The sequence below is a fragment of the Physella acuta genome, unplaced genomic scaffold (assembly GCF_028476545.2).
Source record: "Physella acuta isolate Inbredline_101_S28 unplaced genomic scaffold, ASM2847654v3 ptg000170l, whole genome shotgun sequence".
NCBI classification, from domain to species: Eukaryota; Metazoa; Mollusca; class Gastropoda; family Physidae; genus Physella; species Physella acuta.
Window position 1 is genome coordinate 133,051 of NW_026731689.1, and position 23,132 is coordinate 156,182.

At 39.7% G+C, this 23,132-nt stretch overlaps 1 protein-coding gene and 1 long non-coding RNA gene across 3 annotated transcripts; both read left to right on the forward strand.

Annotated features, from left to right (window-relative positions):
* Positions 1-4,384, forward strand: LOC131936177 (uncharacterized). Of its 2 annotated transcripts, none has more exons than XR_009386024.1 (3): positions 1-140; positions 602-749; positions 3,707-4,384. It is a non-coding gene; the product is annotated as an uncharacterized LOC131936177 (long non-coding RNA). The 2 variants fall into 2 exon arrangements; XR_009386023.1 differs by lacking the exon at positions 3,707-4,384 and adding an exon at positions 1,747-1,869.
* Positions 4,385-6,423: 2,039 nt separating this feature from the next.
* On the forward strand, positions 6,424-18,878 carry LOC131936155 (kielin/chordin-like protein). The gene is made up of 10 exons (XM_059293065.1): positions 6,424-6,544; positions 6,744-6,892; positions 7,370-7,511; positions 8,175-8,350; positions 8,908-9,049; positions 9,524-9,708; positions 10,448-10,595; positions 10,962-11,140; positions 11,253-11,394; positions 18,505-18,878. Exons 1-10 carry the CDS (start codon positions 6,424-6,426, stop codon positions 18,876-18,878), a joined length of 1,758 nt encoding a protein of 585 aa, XP_059149048.1.
* Positions 18,879-23,132: the final 4,254 nt, after the last annotated feature.

A 23,132-nucleotide genomic window follows, 5' to 3' on the forward strand; every position in this document is an offset into this window, starting at 1 on the left:
GGGATTTCAAAAGATGCTCGTAGTGTTCTCAGTTCTGTATGTCGTCACTTCCGCCGCCGTGTTGCCTAGCAACACTACCGCTACAAAGACAACTAATACAAATCAAGTGCTAGCCAAAAAAAGCGAGAGGTAACTGTGAGGTAAGCTCATTGAAATGCAGTAATAGTTAAGCATCTTATATTTATTTACTAACACGGTATTGTTTAAAGTTTTTTGCAGATATATGTATTAAAATTAAAAGACCAAATTAAATTTGTTTCTACAAAGAAACCGGAATGAGATTACTAAAAACCAAGATTAAAAGAAACAACAATATCAACCATATAGTCTAAAAGTCTATGCCTTTTAAAGGAAATACACACGAACAAGATCTCGTTTGTAAATTATATAAATATATTAAGAAATAAATAAGTACGCACTCTCACACACACACACAATTACACACACACACACACACACACACACACATATATATATATATATATATATATATATATATATATATATATATATATATATATATATATATATATATATATATATATATATATATATATTTTTTTTATCTCTGTGTGTGTGTCTTTGTGTATTATGTTCTTAGGGTCTAGTAAATCCATCGGATGCAAATCCGTGCTTAGCTTGCGAGTGTGAAGAAGGCGAGTACCGATGTGGACATTGGGACTGTGTGGAGCCGTTGTGTGTTGACAGTGTGAGCAGACCGGGCGAATGCTGCAAGGTCTGCCCTAACGGTATGTCTACTTTTATCTTATGTGAGACGGGGGGGGGGTCCTGCCATGGTGCAGATTACTGGCTTTGGTTGAAGTGTGCTAAATTACTGTGTGGCATATTCGAAATATATTATCAAGTTTGGCTGTTTGAAAATCTTATTTTAAATGTCATTCTCAGCAGGTGTATTGCCGGAAGATACTGCTATTGATTTTTATTTAAATAAACCGGGAGTGATCTCCCCAAAACTTCCTCCAATATTCTTATATAAAACAACAGGGGATGGGAACTCGGGATGAAGACATGATTTTTAATCCATTTTAAATACTTAAACTTTTTAAAAATAGATTTAAATCTTTTGGAAAAAGAATTGCACACCAAGTGAACGCCAAATTAAATGTGCATAATAGTGCGCAATATTATTAGTACTTTATAAATTTACATTCGTTTTTTGAGAAATCGGAAATAGCTTAAATTACTACTTCCGGTCGACGGAAATTACTCGGCAGAGAATTATATCTTTTACTTACGTGTGAAATTTCATTTATCTATCTGAAATAGTACTCAAGTTATAGTCTTTTGAAAAATTCGAAGTAGAAAAAGTACCACTTCCGGTTATCGCTCAAAAGTTGATACGGATCTACGATTTTGATAAAATAATTATATATAAAATTTCATCAACCTAGCTGTAACGGTACTCAAGTTATCGTGTTTACACACACACACACAGACACACGGACTGAATTGGATAATCCAGTTTTTCCTACTCCATTACGCATAAAACGCCGAAATTTTGATAAATCTGGATTTGTAATTTTTGCCCTCTATATCCCGGATGTGATGAAGGACTGAGGAGTAAAACGGTGAAAACTTTTAAAATTTCATGTGATTTTTGTGCACGATTACAATATTTTCTCTATACTCTGTATACGAGAAAGTAAAAACGTCCTAATTTTTTTTTCTTTAAAAATATTTCTTCTACCTATTTTGTTTTCTAATACCACGATTTTAAACATACAGGCGATAATTGTGAGGTCCATGGGCACGTGATTCCCGATGGTGAGAGGGTAACGATTCCAGGCGTCGGAGAGTGTCATTGTGTCAAGATGTACGGTTATATCATTTCCGCGGAGTGTGAGCCGCCGTTTCCCTGGGGTAAAGAGTACACCACTGTTGTCAAATGTTTACAATTTTACACTTGAAAATATATGTCTAGCCTTTTAAAGATTGGAAGTCTGTTCATATCAAAAGCACCAATGTGTTTTAAAGACATGGGGCCGATAGCAGAGGCGTAGCGACCTTTCCCGGCGCCCGGGGACAAAGTTTTCGATTTGCACCCCCCCCCCCCTTGACATTTCGATTTGCACTCCCCCCTCAAACTTTCGATTTGCAACCCCCCCTCGATATCTTTCAATTTATTTTTCCAACCCATTTGGGCGCCCCCTAAGGTTGGCGCCCGGGGACATATGTCCCCCCCGCCCCCGCCCCCCCCCCCTCGCTACGCTACTGGCCGATGGAACGTATAAAGGAGGCAATTTGGTAGAATTTATGTTGTGAAAATATTATTTCGGATTTCTTACCCAATATTAAAGATGACATAATTAAAAGGCGGAGTGTGTTGAAGTGTATGGAAGAGGTGGGGGGGGGGGGTGGAGGGATACACTTACTTGATTCTCTCTGATTGTAGTTGTCTCGCTGCAATACTAAAAATATTTTCACAAATTTGCTTTTATTTTAAATTTTGATGATAATTTTGAAAAAAAAAAACGAAAAAAAAAAGCCCTGAATTCTTTTAGATCTTTGATCACCATAAAAAAAAACCGGGAGTGATCTCCCCTAAACTTTCTCGAATATTCTTATATAAAATAACAGGGGATGGGAACTCGGGCTATAGACATGATTTTTAATCCATTTTAAATACTTAAAGTTTTAAAAATAGAATAAAATCTCGTAGAAAAAAGATTGCACACCAAGTGAACGCCAAATAAAAAAGTGCATAATAGTGCGCAATATTATTAGTACTTTAAAAATTTACATTAGTTTTTTGAGAAATCAGAAGTAGCGTAAATTAGTACTTCCGGGCAACGGAAATTACTCACAATTTGACAGAAGGTAGAACATTAGATCTTATACTTACATGTGAAATTTCGCTTATCTATCTGAAATAGTACTCAAGTTATAGGCTTTTGAAAAATTCAAAGTAGGAAAAGTACCACTTCCGGTTATCGGAAATCGCTCAAAAGTTGATACGGATCTACGATTTTTATAAAATACTTATATATGAAATTTCATCAACCTAGCTGTAATGGTACTCAAGTTATCGTGTTTACACACGGACAGACACACACACACACAGACATACGGACAGAATTGCAAAGCCCAGTTTTTCAGACTGGATTACGCATAAAACCTCTTAATTTTGATAAATCTGGATTGATAATTTTTGCCGATTAAAATAAGTCCTCTATACTTCGGATGTGATGAAGGACCAGAGTTTCTTCCAGGCATCTCTTCGGGGGGGCGAAGCCCCCCCGAAAAATTTTTACCGCCCCCCCCCGAACGAAATGAAATTTATATAATTTATATAGAAAATATATACTTTTAACAGTGTCCGCCCCCCCGAAGAAAGTTTACCGCCCCCCCGAAGATTTCAAGTGCCCCCCCGGAGAAAAAAGTCTGGAAGAAACACTGTGAAGGACTGAGGTGTAATACGGTGAAAATTGTTAAAATTTCAATTGATTTTTGTGCACGATTACAATACTTTCTCTATACTTCGTATATACGAGAAAGTAAAAAACAAATAGAAAATATTCCACGAATCACAAAACCTTTCTTCTAAACATCTAAATATAATTTCTAACAATTCACAAAGCATCTAACGTTAAAGATAAATATGTTTTCTAAGTAGTACATATTATTTGTTTGAATCCGACACATTTTTTTTTTACAATAATAGCAATTGTTTACTTTCTTAACGCAGGTTGACCGCGCATATGGTTGATGCAGGCGTTTCATATAGGCTGATCTTTATGATATGAGGCCGACTACTCCAAAACTTGTGTACAATAGTTTGATTTGTAACATACTAATGTTTGCTTTTTGAAATATTTCTTACAATTTATTTAATCGTTAATAGAATGTTAGTGGTTATAGAAATAACTGAATCGGAATGTTTATTAGATAATGGTTTGAGAAAAAATATTGGCCCTTTTTTTGTTAATGAATCGGCCAGAGTAGTTCCTTGCCGGAACGGCTTCATCCCACCACGCCGTGTAAATCCAGATAAAAAAAAACACGCCCACTATATCAGCATCAAATATCACACAATAAATCACGCGTACACTAAACTGAAACTGTTTACATGCAAGTAGATCCATTACTATGTTAAATGGTTGTTTACTGTGTAAGTAGTTTAATCAATAATCTAAATAAATCCGTTTGAGTTATAATCCTATTACATGTAATTTCAAAATTTTGTATCAGCCTCAATAGCCTAATAACTACCAAGATTTCTTCGATTAACAATTAGGTTTATTATCCTCCCATTGATTAATTTTATTACTGCCGTGTTTACTTTATAACAGCAAGCCTACCATTGGTATGTGACTGAACATTAAAATATGTATATCATACAGGGAACAATAACGAAAACCATAAAATTGAATAAAAATTCGTTCACCGTTAAGTTTAATAGAAATAACCCTTACACAACAAAATGTTTGTATTGAGCAAGTTTTGTTAAAGAAACTGTATTTGCAAATTCTGATTCTTTCTTATCACCTCAACGTATTTATTCTAAATTAATGTAGTTATAAACTAAATATTTTAAAGGAGATTCTGACATATTCTGTTTTGTGTATATTCTTGATGTTTAAACAATCTAACAATGTAAGTATTACATTAAACTCTTTGCTTTTTTTCAACCATTAAAAGTATTATTCTGGATATGAGTATTGATAATATTTTTTGAACAAATATATGTCTTAAGCTTACATATTTTGAAAACCTACTGACGTAAACAGTATTTGCTAACCTGGTTATAGTTTAAATACATGGTTCTTAAAATGGGTTTGATCGAACCCCAGGGGCCGGTCTCAGGGGTTCTGCAAGAAGCCAAGACACCCGGTCTAATGTAATCAGTGAGGACGATAGAACTATTATGAAGCGTTCTGCGAATGCATATATTAAACTGCTGGTGTTCGGTACCTGTGAAAAAAGGTGAGAACCACTGGTTTAGTTATTTAGCTAACGTGGTCATAGTTTACATAATTTGCTAACTTTTAAGATTTTAGAAAGTTGAAAGTTAAATCGATGAGACGTGAAGGAGGATTACCTGAAGGATTATCTGTAGGATTATCTGTAGGATTATCTATTTACTTTCACGGATCTGGAAGAATAAAAAAGTTTTGAATTGATAATTGGGGTCGGCGTGGTCGAGTCGGTAAAGCTCATCGTTGCTAAACCGAAAAGTCTCGAGTTCGAACCCTCGGGCAGATGAGGCTCGTTAGCTGGGGACATTGACTCTTCAAGGAGACACAACTCCAAAATCAAACAACTGCTGCCTTGTAGTTTGTTCTTGGTTGGACAAAGGCTATGGAAGCAAATCCAAAAACAAAAGCAGGCTGAAATCAGAGTCGGTGGCCTCAATGGCGCATAACCAGTTGACACGTATCCTTAATTGTGATGGAGGCGTGGTCGAGTCGACAAAAAGCTCATGGTTGATAAATTCGAAAAAGTCTCGAGTTCAAACCCTCTGGCAGATAAGGCTCGATCCCTTCCAACACTAAAAATTAAGAACGAAGAAGAAGAAGATAATGGCGCAATTTTAAATTTCAAAATCCTGATTTAAAAAAATAAACGGCCGGGGACGAGGTTTGTGTGTGTTTGTGCATATGTACGTATTAGCATTTGTACGTATGTGGCTGAGTTCGTCTGGTATGGAAGGAAGCCTCGTTTTTTGTGTTGATAAAACAGAAACATAAACCAATACGTTTTTAAACTAATTTATGACGTTTGACACTGAAGATACAAAAATGTATTATGTTACTTTGATTTAAACAACAGTTTCAACAAATAATGCACTTTCTGTTCTATACATACATCTGTTGAAAAAAAAAAACGTTTATGTAAATAGAATCAGACATGTCTAACTTTGTATAATGAAAAGCAGGTATAAAAAACAACTTACGTAACAGAAAGTTTAAAATGAGTTAGAGACCACTTTTACTGGTCGAAAAATAGATTTTGTAGCATTTTTCGTCAAAGATTTTTTGAAAACTAAAACGCTTACTTTAGATAATCTGATTAATCTGTCAAACTTTTATTTTTCTGTGATGTGATGCGATTTAAAATGATCCAAAATAAAGATATCGAAGGTCTTCCGAAAAAAAAAACCACTTTTTGTTGGATTGTTGGATCTTGAGTCGCCTCCCACACACCCGCACACATTCTCAGCTGGTGTGGATATGGGCACATTTTAGATCGTCAATAAAGTCTTGATGGTAACGATTTTCGCTATGTTTACCGCCATCTGTGTGGACCAAAAATAGATATTATTTCTCACGAGGAAAAAAAAAAGCCACATTTTTAAAATCCGAAATCGATGTGTATCAATCAATATGTATTCGATGTAGACAAATCCCAGGTATAAAAGAAGTATTTGACTTTGGGATGATACTGGCTGAAGTGTGAGTTACCATGACGCCTTTGAGGACCTTAACGTTGTTGCTGGTGTTGTCTATGATGTTGGTGTACGTCACGGCTGCTGTGTTGCCTAGCAACACAACGACGACGACAAAAGCGCCAGCAACTACTAATGGTGAGTATAACAGAACCCTGCTGTCTTGTATGTCGTAATGGTGAGTATACAATGTGCCTGCTGTCCAGAATGTCAAAATGGTGAGTATACAATGAGTCAGCTTTCCTGTATATCGTAATGGTGAGTGTTAAAAAAGCCAAATTAAACCAATTGAGTGTCTGAGTATCACACATCATGATGTTTGATCTTACCGCTACAGGCGACAACTGCCAAGTAAACGGCAACATCATCCCTGCTGACCAAACCGTCAGCATCGAGGGTAGAGGCGATTGTTATTGCGTCAAGGACGGAAGTTACGACCTGCGCGCTGAGTGTGTTCTGGTGACCCCGCTAATGACGACACCCAATGTTTGTAACGTAAGGTTTAACATTTTTCAATACCCTTTAATTAAGGTCCAATGTACAACTAGTTTACGTGTTTGCAAGAAGAGGAATTTAATTATTTAACCAGGATGTTGATATTTAGAATAATTAATCTCCTCTTATAGTCTTATGTACTTATGTAGAGTCAAAATCAGTGTGTCTTCCAGACTTTTTCTCCGGGGGGGGGGGGGGGGGGGCACTTGATATGTTCGGGGGGGGGGCGGTCTACATTTTTGAGGGGGACACACGACACTGGTAGTTTTTGAATTGATATGCCCAAATATAGATAATCGAATAGAAGCTAAGTTTTCTTTCTAACTTTCGTTGCTAGTGAGGGTGTGTATTAATGGGGAGAAGGGGTTGGGAATGGGAGGTGGGGGAGGGGGAGTAAGGCGCGTTAGGCGACTGTGAGAGCGGAATTGTAAAATTATAATATTCTGTACGGCTTGGTTGAATCTCCAGGAAAACCTGGACAACTCTAACCCCTGTTACAAGTGCACATGTGAGAGCAACGAGAAACAATGTTACTACATCGACTGTTTTTTTGACCCGTGTGTGGACGGCTACTACGAACCTGGGGTTTGTTGCAAGATATGCCCCAACGGTCAGTGTCTGGCGGCCTCAACTACATACATACTTATATATATATATATATATATATATATATATATATATATATATATATATATATATATATATATATATATATATATATATATATATACATACATATATATATATATATATATATATATATATATATATATATATATATATATATATATATATATATATATATATATATATATATATATATATATATATATATATATATATATATATATATATATATACATACATACATATATATATATATATATATATATATATATATATATATATATATATATATATATTTATATATTTATATATTTATATACAAATATATATTTTTATATATATACATATATATATATATATATATATATATATATATATATATATATATATATATATATATATATATATATTTATATATAAATATATATTTATATATATATATATATATATATATATATATATATATATATATATATATATATATATATATATATATATATGTATACATATATAGAAAGGGAGAGAGAGAGAGGGGAGAGAGAGAGAGACGGATTGAATACTACGAGCATCCTATTTAATGTGTAGCCTCATGTTTTCTTCTAAAACACCCTATGTAATAGTTCACAATGATATCTCCACCTTCCAGGTAGAAACTGTGCTGTAGGAGGTACAATTATCCCTGATGGTACCAGTGTTGCTGTCGAGGGCTATGGCGAGTGCCACTGTTCTATGGACTACAACACGTTCCGTTTATCTGCAGCGTGTACACCCCAAACACCCCCCATGACCACCCCGGGGTTACCATCCACCCCTGGCTGTGATGTAAGTATTGTTCTGCCTTATGTTTTGTGTGGTCTATGTATTACCGTATTACAGTATGGTTAGACTTGTTTTGTCTTCAAATGTGCTGATTTAAAGAACTAGTTTAATCATATATAAAATAATGGCTAGTATGGTGTTTCACATCTCAGTTAAAAGAAGAAAAAATGAAAGAATAAAAGAAAATGATACAACGAAGTACAATTTTGAAAATTTTGTTGTCTCAAAAATTAATTTAAATGAATATGTTTATATTCAAACAAACCTTAAACCTCCAATATATTTACACCTTTTAGTATTTAATAAATACCGTTGTAATTATCTCATGAAAGTATTGGGATGTTTAATCCCCTTTACATTTCTCGTATTACGGTCACAATCTTTAACACCCCTTTGGTTTTTAGTTTTAAATATGTTTAACAATTGAATTTCAAAAAATTATCACTCTTAGTGCCAAATTGAGTAAACATCATTGTATGGTGTTTTTTCACAAAGTTAAAATAAGCCTGGGATAGTGAGATGCTGTCGTCGAATGTTTGTATGAGTGTGGCGTTTTTCAGGAAACCATCGACAACTCCGACCCCTGCTTCGTCTGTGAGTGTTACAACAACGAAAGACAATGTTACGTCATCGACTGTGCACCTTTAGGATGTGTGGACGGGTACAAAAAACCCGGAGACTGCTGCACCAAATGTCCAAACGGTCAGTTCCAGAAACTTAGAACTGGTCAATACATTGTTCGAATGGTCAATCCATAATACTTAGAACTGTCAATATATTGTCCATATGGTTAGGCCATGATACTTAGAATTGGCCAATACATTGTCCAAATGGTCAACCCATTATGAGTGTGGATTAAAATATGTATAACTAGTTTTAAAATTTAATGAAAAAGTAAGTAAAGATTATTCTTTACATCTAGAGATCCATTGGGCAGATGAAGCAGAGTTCATATGTTTCTAGTCCTCAACATATTAAGTAATCGTGTGTTCAGCACTATGCCCAGTCATCTTTACTTTCTCCATCATAAGTTAGGTACATAGAGTTGGGTGGACTCAGGAACGTTATATAGTCACAAGTGCTAATCGAGATCCGAACTCAAGACCTCCGGGCTAACAGTCAAACGCTCTACCGCGCCGACCCATCTGTATTCTCTACTTGCAACTTTTCCTCCAGGCAACAACTGTGCCGTGGATGGCACCATCATCACCGAGAACAGCCGCGTCTATGTCGATGGTCACGGCGAGTGCTATTGCGTCATCAACTTCGAGAAGTATCGCTTGGAGGCTGAGTGTGTTCCCCCCACAGACTTCCCCCACACCACGCCCTGGTTACCTCCCTCTACACCTGCTAGCTGTGAGGTAAGCGATAACAGCGCACCCTAGTCGTAGAAGTGGTGCGGTAGTGACAGAACTAATGGTGAGCAACAGGTGTAGGTACCCAACACTGACATGCTCTCCTCAACGACCACAGCAACTATATGTACTCACCTACAGAGTTTCTTTTAGGCACACACCCTCCCCCCCCCCCGCCCCCCCCCCCCCCCCCGCCACCAACCCAGAACAAAATAAAATTTATACTGATAATATATACTTCAGCCAGTGAAAAATCTAGGCTAAAGGGATCTTGTCGTCCCCGCCTCCCCCCATCAAAACTTTTTCATACCCCTCCCCCCTTGTCATGCCAATCAAGTGGTCAATACAAAACAGGATAAGCCAGAGGCGTAGCGACCCTTCCCGGCGCCCGGGGACAAACTTTCGATTTGCAACCCCCCGCCTCGAACTTTTGATTTGCGCCCCCCCCCCCCCCTAAGGTCGGCGCCCGGGGACATATGTCCCCCACCCCCACCCCCTGGCTACGCCTCTGGGATAAGCTATGTAGATACGGCTAGCTAAAGCGAGCGAGTATTTTGATGGACATCGCTTCCTGTAACATCCGCGTTACGGCTATCTTGAGATCGTACAAGCTGAGACAGTGTTTATTCAAATAGAACTTTTTTCAAAATTATTTAGATAAAATGATGAACATTTTTTAAAATTCATATAAACATGCTATTTTTTTTTTAATTAGGATGTAAGTATCATTGTGTTATATTTGCAGGGTCTTACAAATCCTGCAGCAGGGAATCCCTGCATGTATTGCTATTGTATGAACGGGATATATGAATGTATAATTGGGGATTGTGGGATGCCGAGGTGTTTTGACAGTGTAAGGGAGCCTGGTGCTTGTTGTAGCACCTGCCCAAATGGTGAGTTGTTGTAGCACTTGCCCAAATGGTGAGTTGTTGTAGCACCTGTGAACATTGTGAGTTGTTGTAGCACCTGCCCAAATAGTGAGTTGTTGTAGCACCTGCCCAAATAGTGAGTTGTTGTAGCACCTGTGAACATTGTGAGTTGTTGTAGCACCTGCCAAAATGGTGAGTTGTTGAAGCACCTGTAAACATGGTGATTTGTTGAAGCACCTGTCCTTATGGTGAGTTGTTGTAGCACTTTTAATAATTATTTGGGCACCCCTATAAAAATAGGGTCTACGGTAAATCGTTAATTTCAATTTCTAACAAACCAAGGGCTTAGTATATGGATGAAATCGATTGTCTTTCTATCGTGTATTAAAGGTGAGAACTGTGAATACGGAGGCTCCATCATCCCATACGGTCAGACGGTGGATGTTCCCTTCTTGGGCACGTGCACGTGTGCAGAGAATCATTATACGGGAGAGTTGCTTGCTCAGTGCATCCCGTTCGAACCTACCACACCTCCCGACCCACCCACCACACCTACCGGATGTTATGATGTAAGGAAATCTTTCTGATCACTTTAAAAAAAAGGTGTAATCTTTTAAAATTAGAGCTGTAATGTAAGGAGGTCGTGACAAAAGTTGTACCGCGGTGTCTGTTTGTTGCCAGGGTTACGTAGACAGCGACGACCCCTGCCGGAGGTGCGAGTGTGACGGCGACCAGTTGATGTGCTACAACATACCCTGCGCCTGGGGGAAGTGTGTCGACGGTTACACGGAGCCAGGGCAGTGCTGCCCTACGTGCCCTAACGGTGAGTACTAGTCCAATTACCCGGGGCACTTCTGCCCAAAGTATATATATGTAACTAGGGTAGTTACCATACTATGGTTAACAACGTATTACAGTCTGATGCAATAGTGCAGATGTTGGGCTGATAACGATCACAAAGCCAAGGCGTAGTTTGGGAAGCGATACGACAAAGCCGCTGCGCAGTTCACAGGCTGACGTAACAGTGCAGATGGTTTATTAATCGGATTGTATGACAGAAGCTGCGCAATTAATATTCTGATGCAACGATTAGAATACAAGTACGAATACGAGTACGAATACGAGTACGAATACGATTACGAATACGAAGGGATATATAGGAAGGCGACAGCTGAGAACGAGAGAGTATCAAAGGACGGTGGACAGTAGAGAACTCAGTTGGTTACTGAACGGGTTAGACGTATTGTGTTAATAGGGACGATAGACATGTGCATTCGGTTATGTGAAGACTAGTGAGGACGGTTGGGGGTCAGTTGATTCATTATATTATTGTGAAGCATTTCTTTTGATTCATGTAATAAAAGGATCAATGGTAAACCTGCATCTTCGAGTATCTATATTGTGGTCGATGTTGTGTAGAATGAGTAAATACACTCGTTAACATTTGGCACTACAAGCAAATAGACTCGTTACATTTGGCGTTGTCGAGCAGTGGAATAGACTCGGTTACATTTGGCGTTGTCGAGCAGAAGAATTCAACTAGACTTGCCGCTTTAGGCACCCATAGTCAACCTAGTTCATAACTGTGTTTCGTGTGTGTGAATTCGGACATTCAGGAACAGTGAAAATTGAGGAACGAGGAAAATTATTCATACATACACGGTAGGAAAGGTCTTTTTTTTTCTACTCAAAGAATTAAAATTAGAATGTCTACTCTGGACGAGAAGCAGACCCATATTGTGGTCCTGCCCAGAGAGTCCCACATCAACAAATTTTACGGGGACGGCGATCCAACTTTAACCAACAGGTTCAGTGAAGAGGTCAAAGCGGCCTGGGCCTCGAGATACATGTCACCAGAGGAAAGATTAAGACTGCTGATGGGCAGTATAGGAGAGACGGTTAGGGCAGAGGTCAAATGCCACGATAAAACCATCCAATCAGATCCAGATAAGGTGCTGGATCTAATTATGGAGACCTTTGGGGAGAGACGGTCGGGATCGCAACTGCTATCGGGGTTCGTAGGCTTAAAGCAGAGAATGGCGGAGAGTGTGATGGAGTATTCACACCGAATGAACAGGGCCTTTGATTCGGTAAAGGGCAAAACACCTGACATTGATGTGCGCCTACTGAGGGACCATTTCATCGAGGGGCTAGCAACCCCGATCTTAAGGAGAGAGTTGAAAGAAGAGGTCTACAAAGACCCACAGTTGACCTTCCTTCAGGTCAGGAACTCAGCGATCCGCAGGTCCGAGGATGAGGACCAATCGAACTGTTCGGTAGACAAAGTCTCTGTGCCGGAACAGAAACAATCCCCACCCACAGGGACCGGCACGATGGAAACCATGATGGCTCAACTGTTGGCCCACCTGGATAAGGTTGACCAACAATTGGAGAGGTTAGAAAGCAGGCCAACAGCAGAGAATCAGGACAAAAACGGGACAAAACATAGACAGGTTAGACGGCCGCGACCTGCCAAGCCATCACTCCAGTGGACAGCTGACGGTAGACCAATTAGCCTGTCCTGCTCACAACCCGGACATATGGCACGGTACTGTCAGGGAAACGGTCGTCCTCTGTAAGGCAGGGCCAGGCTACAGAGGGGCGAGGTTATGGCCCAAGAAACAAAATGATGGGAGTCTGTCCCGAAATGGTGATTACGATTGGGGACATCGCGGTGAAGGCAATTGTGGATACAGGCTCCCAGGTGACGACAATTACGGAACAATTTTACACCAAATAGATGAAAGGAAAAGACCATAGGTTAAGGTCTGACACATGCATGCGCCTGACGGCAGCTAATGGACTAACCATTCCATACTGTGGTTATTTTCTGGCGGATGTCGTGGTGGCGGGACATAGGTTGAAGCAGGTTGGGGTGTTCGTTACGAAACACAACCTAGAGACAAATGTGTCAAATATACCTTGCCTGTTGGACATGAATATCCTTGGCCAGTTGCCAGAATTTCTTACAAATATTGTCGGATCGTCCACACCAGGTCGGGGATCAAAGTTGGCCAGGTTTGCCAAGACCAGAGGAAGGACATCAGTCCCGGCAAACACGGTCAAGGCAATCACATTACAAATTGGTGATAGAAGTGTGAATGGTGATGTGATGGTAGAACCATCTGGCGCCGCACTGAGGGCAGGCGTCGTGTTACTGAGGACATACACATCAGCGGAAAATGGACTGGTTCAAGGATTAGTGGCAAATGTATTGGATGAGGAAATTTTTATACCACCTAACACTCTGGTAGGAGTACCACAGAACGTCGAGGTACAAAGGTCGGCACAGTGCATCGAACTGATCAATACCAGCAGTAATGAAGTAACAATTAGGTCGGTCAATGTGACGGCCGAGGTGAAGAAAGAGGATGGCCGATCATATACATTCCCGGAAACTGAGGACCCAAAATTAAATGAATTACTGAATAAGTACAGGGATATATTTGCCTCGTACGAGGGTGATTTGGGGTACACGGAAGTAATAAAACACCAGATACCCTTACTACAAGACAAGCCTGTGGCGCAACCTTATCGAAGATTACCACCAAGTCACTACTCGGCGGTGAAAGCACACCTGAACGATCTACTAAAAAAGGGAATTATTACAACCAGCACGAGCCCGTATGCGGCACCGTTAGTAGTGGTAAAAAAGAAGTCAGGGGAGATAAGACTGTGTTGTGATTACCGGAAATTGAACAATATCACAAGAAGGGATGCATTCCCCTTGCCTCGTATTGATGAATGTCTTGATGCGTTGGGGGGAGCAAGATTTTTTTCTACCTTGGATTTGGCTAGTGGCTACCACCAAGTGGCCATGCACCCCAACGATCAACATAAGACTGCATTTATTTCTCCACTGGGACTGTACGAGTGGACCCGTATGCCATTTGGTCTAGCTAATGCACTTGCTACATTCCAGCGAGTAATGCAAAGTACTATGAGTGACTTTCTATTTCAAATAATGTTGGTGTACTTGGATGATATACTAGTTTACTCAAAAACTTGGGAGGACCATCTAGAAAGATTAGAACAAGTGTTTCTCCGTCTTAGAGAGATAGGAGTAAAGCTGAACCCAGCAAATGCGTCTTCGGTCTGAAATCGGTACGTTTTTTGGGTTATGTGATTTCGTCGGATGGCATCGCCACTGACCCAGATAAAATTGCAGCTGTTAAAGAATGGAAACAGCCAACAACCACAGTAGAGGTCAGATCATTCTTGGGCTTTGCTTCCTATTATAGAAAATTTGTACCTGGTTTTGCAAAAATTGCCGCACCGTTGCATGACTTGGTAAACAAAATGACAAAGAAACACAGTAAGGAGAAAAAGAAAGGCAAAACACAACTGATAGGTGAATTATGGACTGAGGAATGCCTGAACTCGTTTAAGCTACTGAAAAATGCTTTGACCGAGGCGCCGGTATTAGGATACGCAGACTTTGACAAACCATTTCGGCTAGAAATTGACGCCAGCTCTAAAGGTCTGGGAGCTGTACTATCACAACAACAAAAGCAAGGTTTCAGGGTTATTGCGTATGCCAGTCGAGCTCTGAAGGAATCAGAGAAGAACATGACAAATTACAGCGCCATGAAACTAGAACTTTTGACATTAAAATGGGCTGTGACTGAAAAATTCAGAGACTATCTATTAGGTGCTAAATGTGTGGTATACACTGACAATAACCCCTTGAGTCACCTAAAGACAGCAAAGTTGGGATCCATCGAACAGCGATGGGCAGCAGAATTGGCACTCTTTGACCTAGAGATAAAATATCGCCCGGGGCGGTCCAATGGCAATGCGGACGCTTTATCAAGGAATCCGTACGAGAGACCGGGCGATGAGGAAGAAACGCTGACAGGAATATGTGAGGTCAGAGCGTCAACAGATATCCCTCACGGGGTGCAAGTGATGCAAAACGGGCAGACCGGGGTGGAGCACATATCCACGGAGCCCCGACATATGGACATCAGTGATTTTAACTGCCTTAATCACAAAGAGATAAGAGATGCCCAGAGAACGGATAGCGGGTTACAGCCGCTATTGAAATACGTCCAGCAACAAAAATTCCCAGGAAAAAGGGAAAGAGAACAGTTTGGTCGAGAAACAAAGAAACTACTGAGTCAGTGGGACCGTCTCAGTATAAAGGATGGTGTTCTCATGCGGAGAATTCATGACCAAATAGACGGGACAATACACCAGGTGGTGGTGCCAGGACAATTACGAGAAGAAGTGCTAAAGTTGGCACATGACAGGGCGGGACACCAGGGTCAGGACAGGACGCACAAAATATTACGACGGCGGTGTTACTGGCCCAATATGGAGATGGAGGTCAAACGCCATTGTGAGGCTTGTGTGAGGTGTCAGCATGCGAAAATGCCAGTTGTCAAAATGAGACAGCCATCAGGACACCTACTGGCGACAAAACCACTAGAGATTGTGGCTATGGACTTTACGTCGTTGGAGCAATCATCGGATGGGACGGAACATGTGTTGGTAATGACTGATGTATTCACCAAATGGACTGTTGCGGTGCCCACACGAGATCAGACTGCCAAAACAGTGGCAAAGGTCTTAATAGAACATTGTTTCATCAAATATGGCATACCAAGACAATTACACTCTGACCAAGGAAGGGCCTTCGAGTCAGAAGTAATAAACCAACTGTGCAGCCACTACGGGATCAACAAATCTAGAACAACCACATATAATCCTAAAGGAAACGGACAGTGCGAGCGGTTCAACCGCAGCATGCATGATTTGCTGCGTACTCTAGAACCTGAACAGAAAAAACGTTGGCCTGATTTTCTCCCAGAGTTGGTATATCTATACAACTGCACCCCCCATGCCACAACCGGCTTTTCGCCACACATGTTACTGTTCGGACGGGAGGCTCGACTCCCTCTTGACTTGTTCCTAGGAAAAAAGGAAAGTATGACTGGCTCATACACCGCACTGGAATATGTGAATGAACATATGAGACGAATTAGAGAAATGTACAGGGTGGTACAGGAAAGACTAGAACATGAAGCACGGCGAAGGGAACCGCCGGTACAGACAAAGGACCCGCCACTCAAACTGAACGACAGGGTATTACTGCGTAGCCACCCGTTAGGCAGAAACAAAATCCACGACCTCTGGGGACAGGAGATATGGCAAGTCGTGGAGATGCCTAAAGTAGCAGGTGGCCCCTTTAAGATAAGACCCATCAATCACACCAAACCGGATCGGTGGGCGAATATTGCTCAATTAAAGAAATATTGTCATAGTCAAGAAGAGCAGTTACACACAAGGAAACCTAAGACAATTAGGGAACCGGAAACTATAACGGAAATTCACATACCCATCCCGGAACCATGTCACCATCAACAGCACAACAGCGATACACAAGTGGAGGATAACGGCAACAAAGAGGATCCCGTTCCTCCCAGAAGCAGAGAGACAGTAGACCATCAGATAAGTGGTCCGCGGAGAAGTTTGAGAAACAGAAAGAATACGAAATTTTTCGTCAGCAACCATCAATTCTTTCATGGTCGCGCTGGTATGAGAACAGACTGTTCAAAAAGTTATAAAAGTGAACTGGTGAAGGCACCAAACGAAAAAAGGTGGATGTGAATTCTAGAACTGCTTTGTGTCTGAGGAATATGATGTAGACACATTTGATATGTGAAATAGGGATAACTGTCAATCTTTTACGAATGTGACGACATTGACAGTGAGTGGAACAATAAATTTTTTTTTACGGCGGTGCGTTGGACATTGAAGGAGTGCACCTGCCAAGCGTTGTTTGTGGTTGAAAACACACAAAAAAAGGCGGGGGTGGATGTAACTAGGGTAGTTACCATACTATGGTTAACAACGTATTACAGTCTGATGCAATAGTGCAGATGTTGGGCTGATAACGATCACAAAGCCAAGGCGTAGTTTGGGAAGCGATACGACAAAGCCGCTGCGCAGTTCACAGGCTGACGTAACAGTGCAGATGGTTTATTAATCGGATTGTATGACAGAAGCTGCGCAATTAATATTCTGATGCAACGATTAGAATACGAGTACGAATACGAGTACGAATACGAGTACGAATACGATTACGAATACGAAGGGATATATAGGAAGGCGACAGCTGAGAACGAGAGAGTATCAAAGGACGGTGGACAGTAGAGAACTCAGTTGGTTACTGAACGGGTTAGACGTATTGTGTTAATAGGGACGATAGACATGTGCATTCGGTTATGTGAAGACTAGTGAGGACGGTTGGGGGTCAGTTGATTCATTATATTATTGTGAAGCATTTCTTTTGATTCATGTAATAAAAGGATCAATGGTAAACCTGCATCTTCGAGTATCTATATTGTGGTCGATGTTGTGTAGAATGAGTAAATACACTCGTTAACATTTGGCACTACAAGCAAATAGACTCGTTACATTTGGCGTTGTCGAGCAGTGGAATAGACTCGGTTACATATATAAACAATGAAATAATGATTACTACAATTATACCGTAACACATATTTTATAAATACAATGGATTGTCCATGAGAGACGTCACTCTGATTTTGGCAACTCTGTACCCCTCAATGCCAAACTTACTCTTCAATAACATGACTTCTACTCCCTCACTCCCTACTCTACACCAACCGCTGCAAGTATTCCAATCTTAAAGCAGCAGTTCATTTGTACAATTTGGATTAAGCTTCATGAGGATGAAATAAATTCATACATGGCTATTGCGGTTTATTAATTTTTTTTAAAGTTGCGATTTTTCCAGAAACGTAGTTTGAAAAATTACTATTTAAATTGCAAACGTGAGTCGCCCTACTGTCTTAAATCAATTACAATATAGGAACATTGAGCACAAAACAGTCGTTATATATTTGCAAATGGTACGGTGAATACATAATTGCCAGTCCATCTTTATTTTTATTAAAATTTCCAGGTCGCAACTGTAAGGCAAACGGGGTGATCATTCCCTACGGAACACCGGTGTTGATAGAAGGCATCGGTTACTGCTACTGTGTGGATGAGACCAGTACGTATTGGCAGGGTGGGGTGGAAGTAGAGTGCTTACCACTCTCCACAACTCCGTTCACAACGCCACACACCACACCAGCAATGACCACACTGTACCACGAAGAAACCACCCCAGTGACACCCCCTCAGACGACCCCAGCAACAGACGCCCCGTGGTGGGAGACGAGCCAGGCACCATGGGAGGACACAACTACTGACCCCCCGCCACAGGGAGAGGTCAGCAGCAGACCTGCAAGAAGTATTAGAGAGGCCGTTAGAAGGCTCATGGCTAAACGTTGATGTCTGTATCTGCCAACTGTTCCTTAAATGGCAAGTCCAACCAGGCAATAGAATTTGTTTAAAAAGAAACATTGTCGTGTTATACATTACTTATATTGCTTGTATTAAAAAAACTGTCGGATATTTTAATTGCGTTTATTTAGATTTTAATAGTATATAAAAATATGTTGTAGTGTTTGTTATTAGTATATAAACAATGTATTTCATTGATTATTAAAGGATTTTTTTTCCATTAAAATGACACGTATTCTAAAATTGAGATTGTTTAATATCTAACTACAAAAACAATCGAGGATTCCTATTCAAATATTATGTTACTTGCTGCAATTTTAGTTTAAAATTAAAATGTGAAAGAAACTTTTCTAACAACAAGCTTTAAACGGCGCACCAAAAATGACAAAACATCACATTTTTATGGTTTTTACAAGCTTTCATTCGTCATAGATCGAAACGGGCAAGCAAAATTTCAAGCACTTCTAACTGACCGACTCGCTTCCAGCTTGGGACATGGGTTAAGACGATGTCATCTGTCATAAAATGTAAAATACTTATTTGCTTAATTAATTTTTATGAATTAATTAAAATTTTCTGAAATTAGTAGAGTGACCTACTACTACTATCCCTCATTATTATACGCGCATTATCATGTTCATTTGGTTCGAAACAGTTTTTTAGTCATGAAACTATTATTTAAAACAAGTTAATTAAAAAAGTCTAGTGACATTTGTGCGCAATTTCCTTATCTTAATACTACTAAAAGTCAAGTTTGTTTACATGTTTGAATATTTATTTTTTTGTTTGTCCGATCGAAAATTGTGATATGTTCGACTCTATCTGGAAAGCTGTAAAATAGTATGCAGGTAGAGAATAATTTTTTAATGCAGACAGACTGTTGATCACAAATTTATTTAAAGACGTTAATTAATTAATTGATTTATTCATACGCAGAGTAACCCATTTTTTTAAAAAAGATTTGAAAAGCCACTAGACTCGACGGAAACAGTGACGTCACATGATGTGTTTATTTTTTAAATCGATAATGGCGGCCTATCGAAGAAGATTGTGTTCCCATTCCAATGTTTAACGCGTTCTAAAGCTAATTTTCTGTCGGCTTTAACTTTAACAATACGTCCGTTTGCTGTATTTATTACGTTCCAACACTTATATCAATTTTCAACTGTCTTTTTCATTTAGTTTTACAATAAATTTCTCTAGGTCTAAAGATCAGCTGTCGAAGGAAAGTTATTTATAGATCTAGATCTAGAATCTAGAATCTAAAAATCTAGGTCAAACCCAAGATTTATTAGTTATAAATACAATAAAAAAAACGAAACTTTAGCAAACCAGTCGTAGATCTAGAATACAGATAATTCTATCTAGATTTAGATAATAATGAGTTTCTATATACTAAACTATTTTAGACCTTTATTATTTTATATAAATCTTTTTTTGTATAGCTATGAAATATGCTAATTAGGAAATGCTGGATGCGGGGCCTATTTGCATAACTTAAGATTCATACGCGGCTTCTATACCGCTAAGTGTGCAAAATTATAGACGTAAACTCTAGATATAGCTCAGTCGTAGATCTAAAATATAGATAATTTTCTATCTAGATTTAGATAATAATGATTTTCTATATACTAAACTATTTTAGACCTTTATTATTTTATATAAATCTTTGTTTGGAATATGGTAATTTTGAAATGCTCGCTCCGGGCCTATAAGCGTAGCTAATGATTAGATCTAGATTCTAGGTCTAGCAAGAAAAACTAAACATAAGAAGACTTAAGCAAACGAGTCGTAGAATCTAGACTAGATCTAGATAATTCTATCTAGATCTAGATAATTTCAGACCTTCTTTATCTATATATATAAAGCAAAGTGGTCAAGTGCCCGATAGGGCACTTCCCGGCGCCGCAGGCGCGTCAAATTTGGCACGATGGTGCCTTCGGGCGATAGAACACGAGGGCCGGTGACGGTTGGCCGAAAAATATACGGAGAGGGGGTCAAAACTGACCTCGACTGACCGGCGCCTTATATGGGCTATATTACGAAAAAAAATTTCCTCCGACGACCCCCCTTGATATTTTGTGAGGTGGTAGGAGAATGCCTTGGGGTGTCACAAAAAACTCGGCATATCTGGGAAAACTTCGTAAAGGGGTCAAAACTGACCAGTCGTATTTCCCTATATAATCTATGTATTTTATGGGGAAAACAGAGGGTCATTTCAAAACGGATTTTAGGGCACTTACCTTCTTTACATCTGGCTAAGTTTTGGCATGCTTATAGGTAAATGGCTTGGCCGTAGGGCAGACATGTCGGTTTCACTCATAGCCCTCGACGAGGGCTAAAAAGTGACCGCGAGTGAAATTCTCTTTATATGAGCTCTATTACGAAAAAAAATTTCCTCCGACGACCCCCCTTGAAATTTTGTGAGGTGGTAGGAGAACGCCTAGGGGTGTCAAAAAAAACTCGGCATATCTCGGAAAAATCGGGAAGTGGGTCAAAACTGACCAGTCGTATTTCCCTATATAATCTTTGTATTTTATGGGAAAAACAGAGGGTCATTTCAAAACGGATTTTAGGGCACTTACCCTCTTTACATCTCGCTAATTTTCGGCATGTTTATAGGTAAATGGCTTGGCCGTACGGCTGACCTGTCAGTTTCACTCAAAGCCCTCGACGAGGGCTAAAAAGTGACCGCGAGTGAAATTCTCTTTATATGAGCTCTATTACGGAAAAAAATTTCCTCCGACGACCCCCCTTGAAATTTTGTGAGGTGGTAGGAGAACGCCTTGGGGTGTCAAAAAAAACTCGGCATATCTCGGAAAAATCGGGAAGTGGGTCAAAACTGACCAATTGTATTTCCCTATATAATCTTTGTATTTTATTGGAAAAACAGAGGGTCATTTCAACGCAGGCTTTAGGGTACTTAAACTCAGTATATCTGGCTAAATTTTTGCATACTCTTAGGTCAATGGCTTGACCTTTAGGGAAAACTGTCGGTTTCACTCAAAGCCCTCGACGAGGGCTAAAAAGTGACCGCGAGTGAAATTCTCTTTATATGAGCTCTATTACGAAACAAAATTTCCTCTGACGACCCCCCTTGAAATTTTGTGAGGTGGTAGGAGAACGCCTTGGGGTGTCACAAAAAACTCGCCATGTCCTGGAAAAATCGGGAAATGGGTCAAAACTGACCAGTCGTATTTCCCTATATAATCTTTGTATTTTATGGGAAAAACAGAGGGTCATTTCAACGCAGGCTTTAGGGTACTTAAACTCAGTATATCTGGCTAAATTTTTGCATACTCTTAGGTCAATGGCTTGACCTTTAGGGAAAACTGTCGGTTTCACTCAAAGCCCTCGACGAGGGCTAAAAAGTGACCGCGAGTGAAATTCTCTTTATATGAGCTCTATTACGAAAAAAATTTTCCTCCGACGACCCCCCTTGAAATTTTGTGAGGTGGTAGGAGAACGCCTTGGGGTGTCACAAAAAACTCGGCATATCTGGGAAAACTTCGTAAAGCGGTCAAAACTGACCAGTTGTATTTCCTATATAATCTTTGTATTTTATTGGAAAAACAGAGGGTCATTTCAACGCAGGCTTTAGGGTACTTAAACTCAGTATATCTGGCTAAATTTTTGCATACTCTTAGGTCAATGGCTTGACCTTTAGGGAAAACTGTCGGTTTCACTCAAAGCCCTCGACGAGGGCTAAAAAGTGACCGCGAGTGAAATTCTCTTTATATGAGCTCTATTACGAAAAAAAATTTCCTCCGACGACCCCCCTTGAAATTTTGTGAGGTGGTAGGAGAACGCCTTGGGGTGTCACAAAAAACTCGGCATATCTGGGAAAACTTCGTAAAGCGGTCAAAACTGACCAGTTGTATTTCCCTATATAATCTTTGTATTTTATTGGAAAAACAGAGGGTCATTTCAACGCAGGCTTTAGGGTACTTAAACTCAGTATATCTGGCTAAACTTTTGCATACTCTTAGGTAAATGGCTTGACCTTTAGGGAAAACTGTCGGTTTCACTCAAAGCACTCGACGAGGGCTAAAATGTGACCGCGAGTGAAATTCTCTTTATATGAGCTCTATTACGAAAAAAAATTTCCTCCGACGACCCCCCTTGATATTTTGTGAGGTGGTAGGAGAACGCCTTGGGGTGTCACAAAAAACTCGGCATATCTGGGAAAACTTCGTAAAGGGGTCAAAACTGACCAGTCGTATTTCCCTATATAATCTTTGT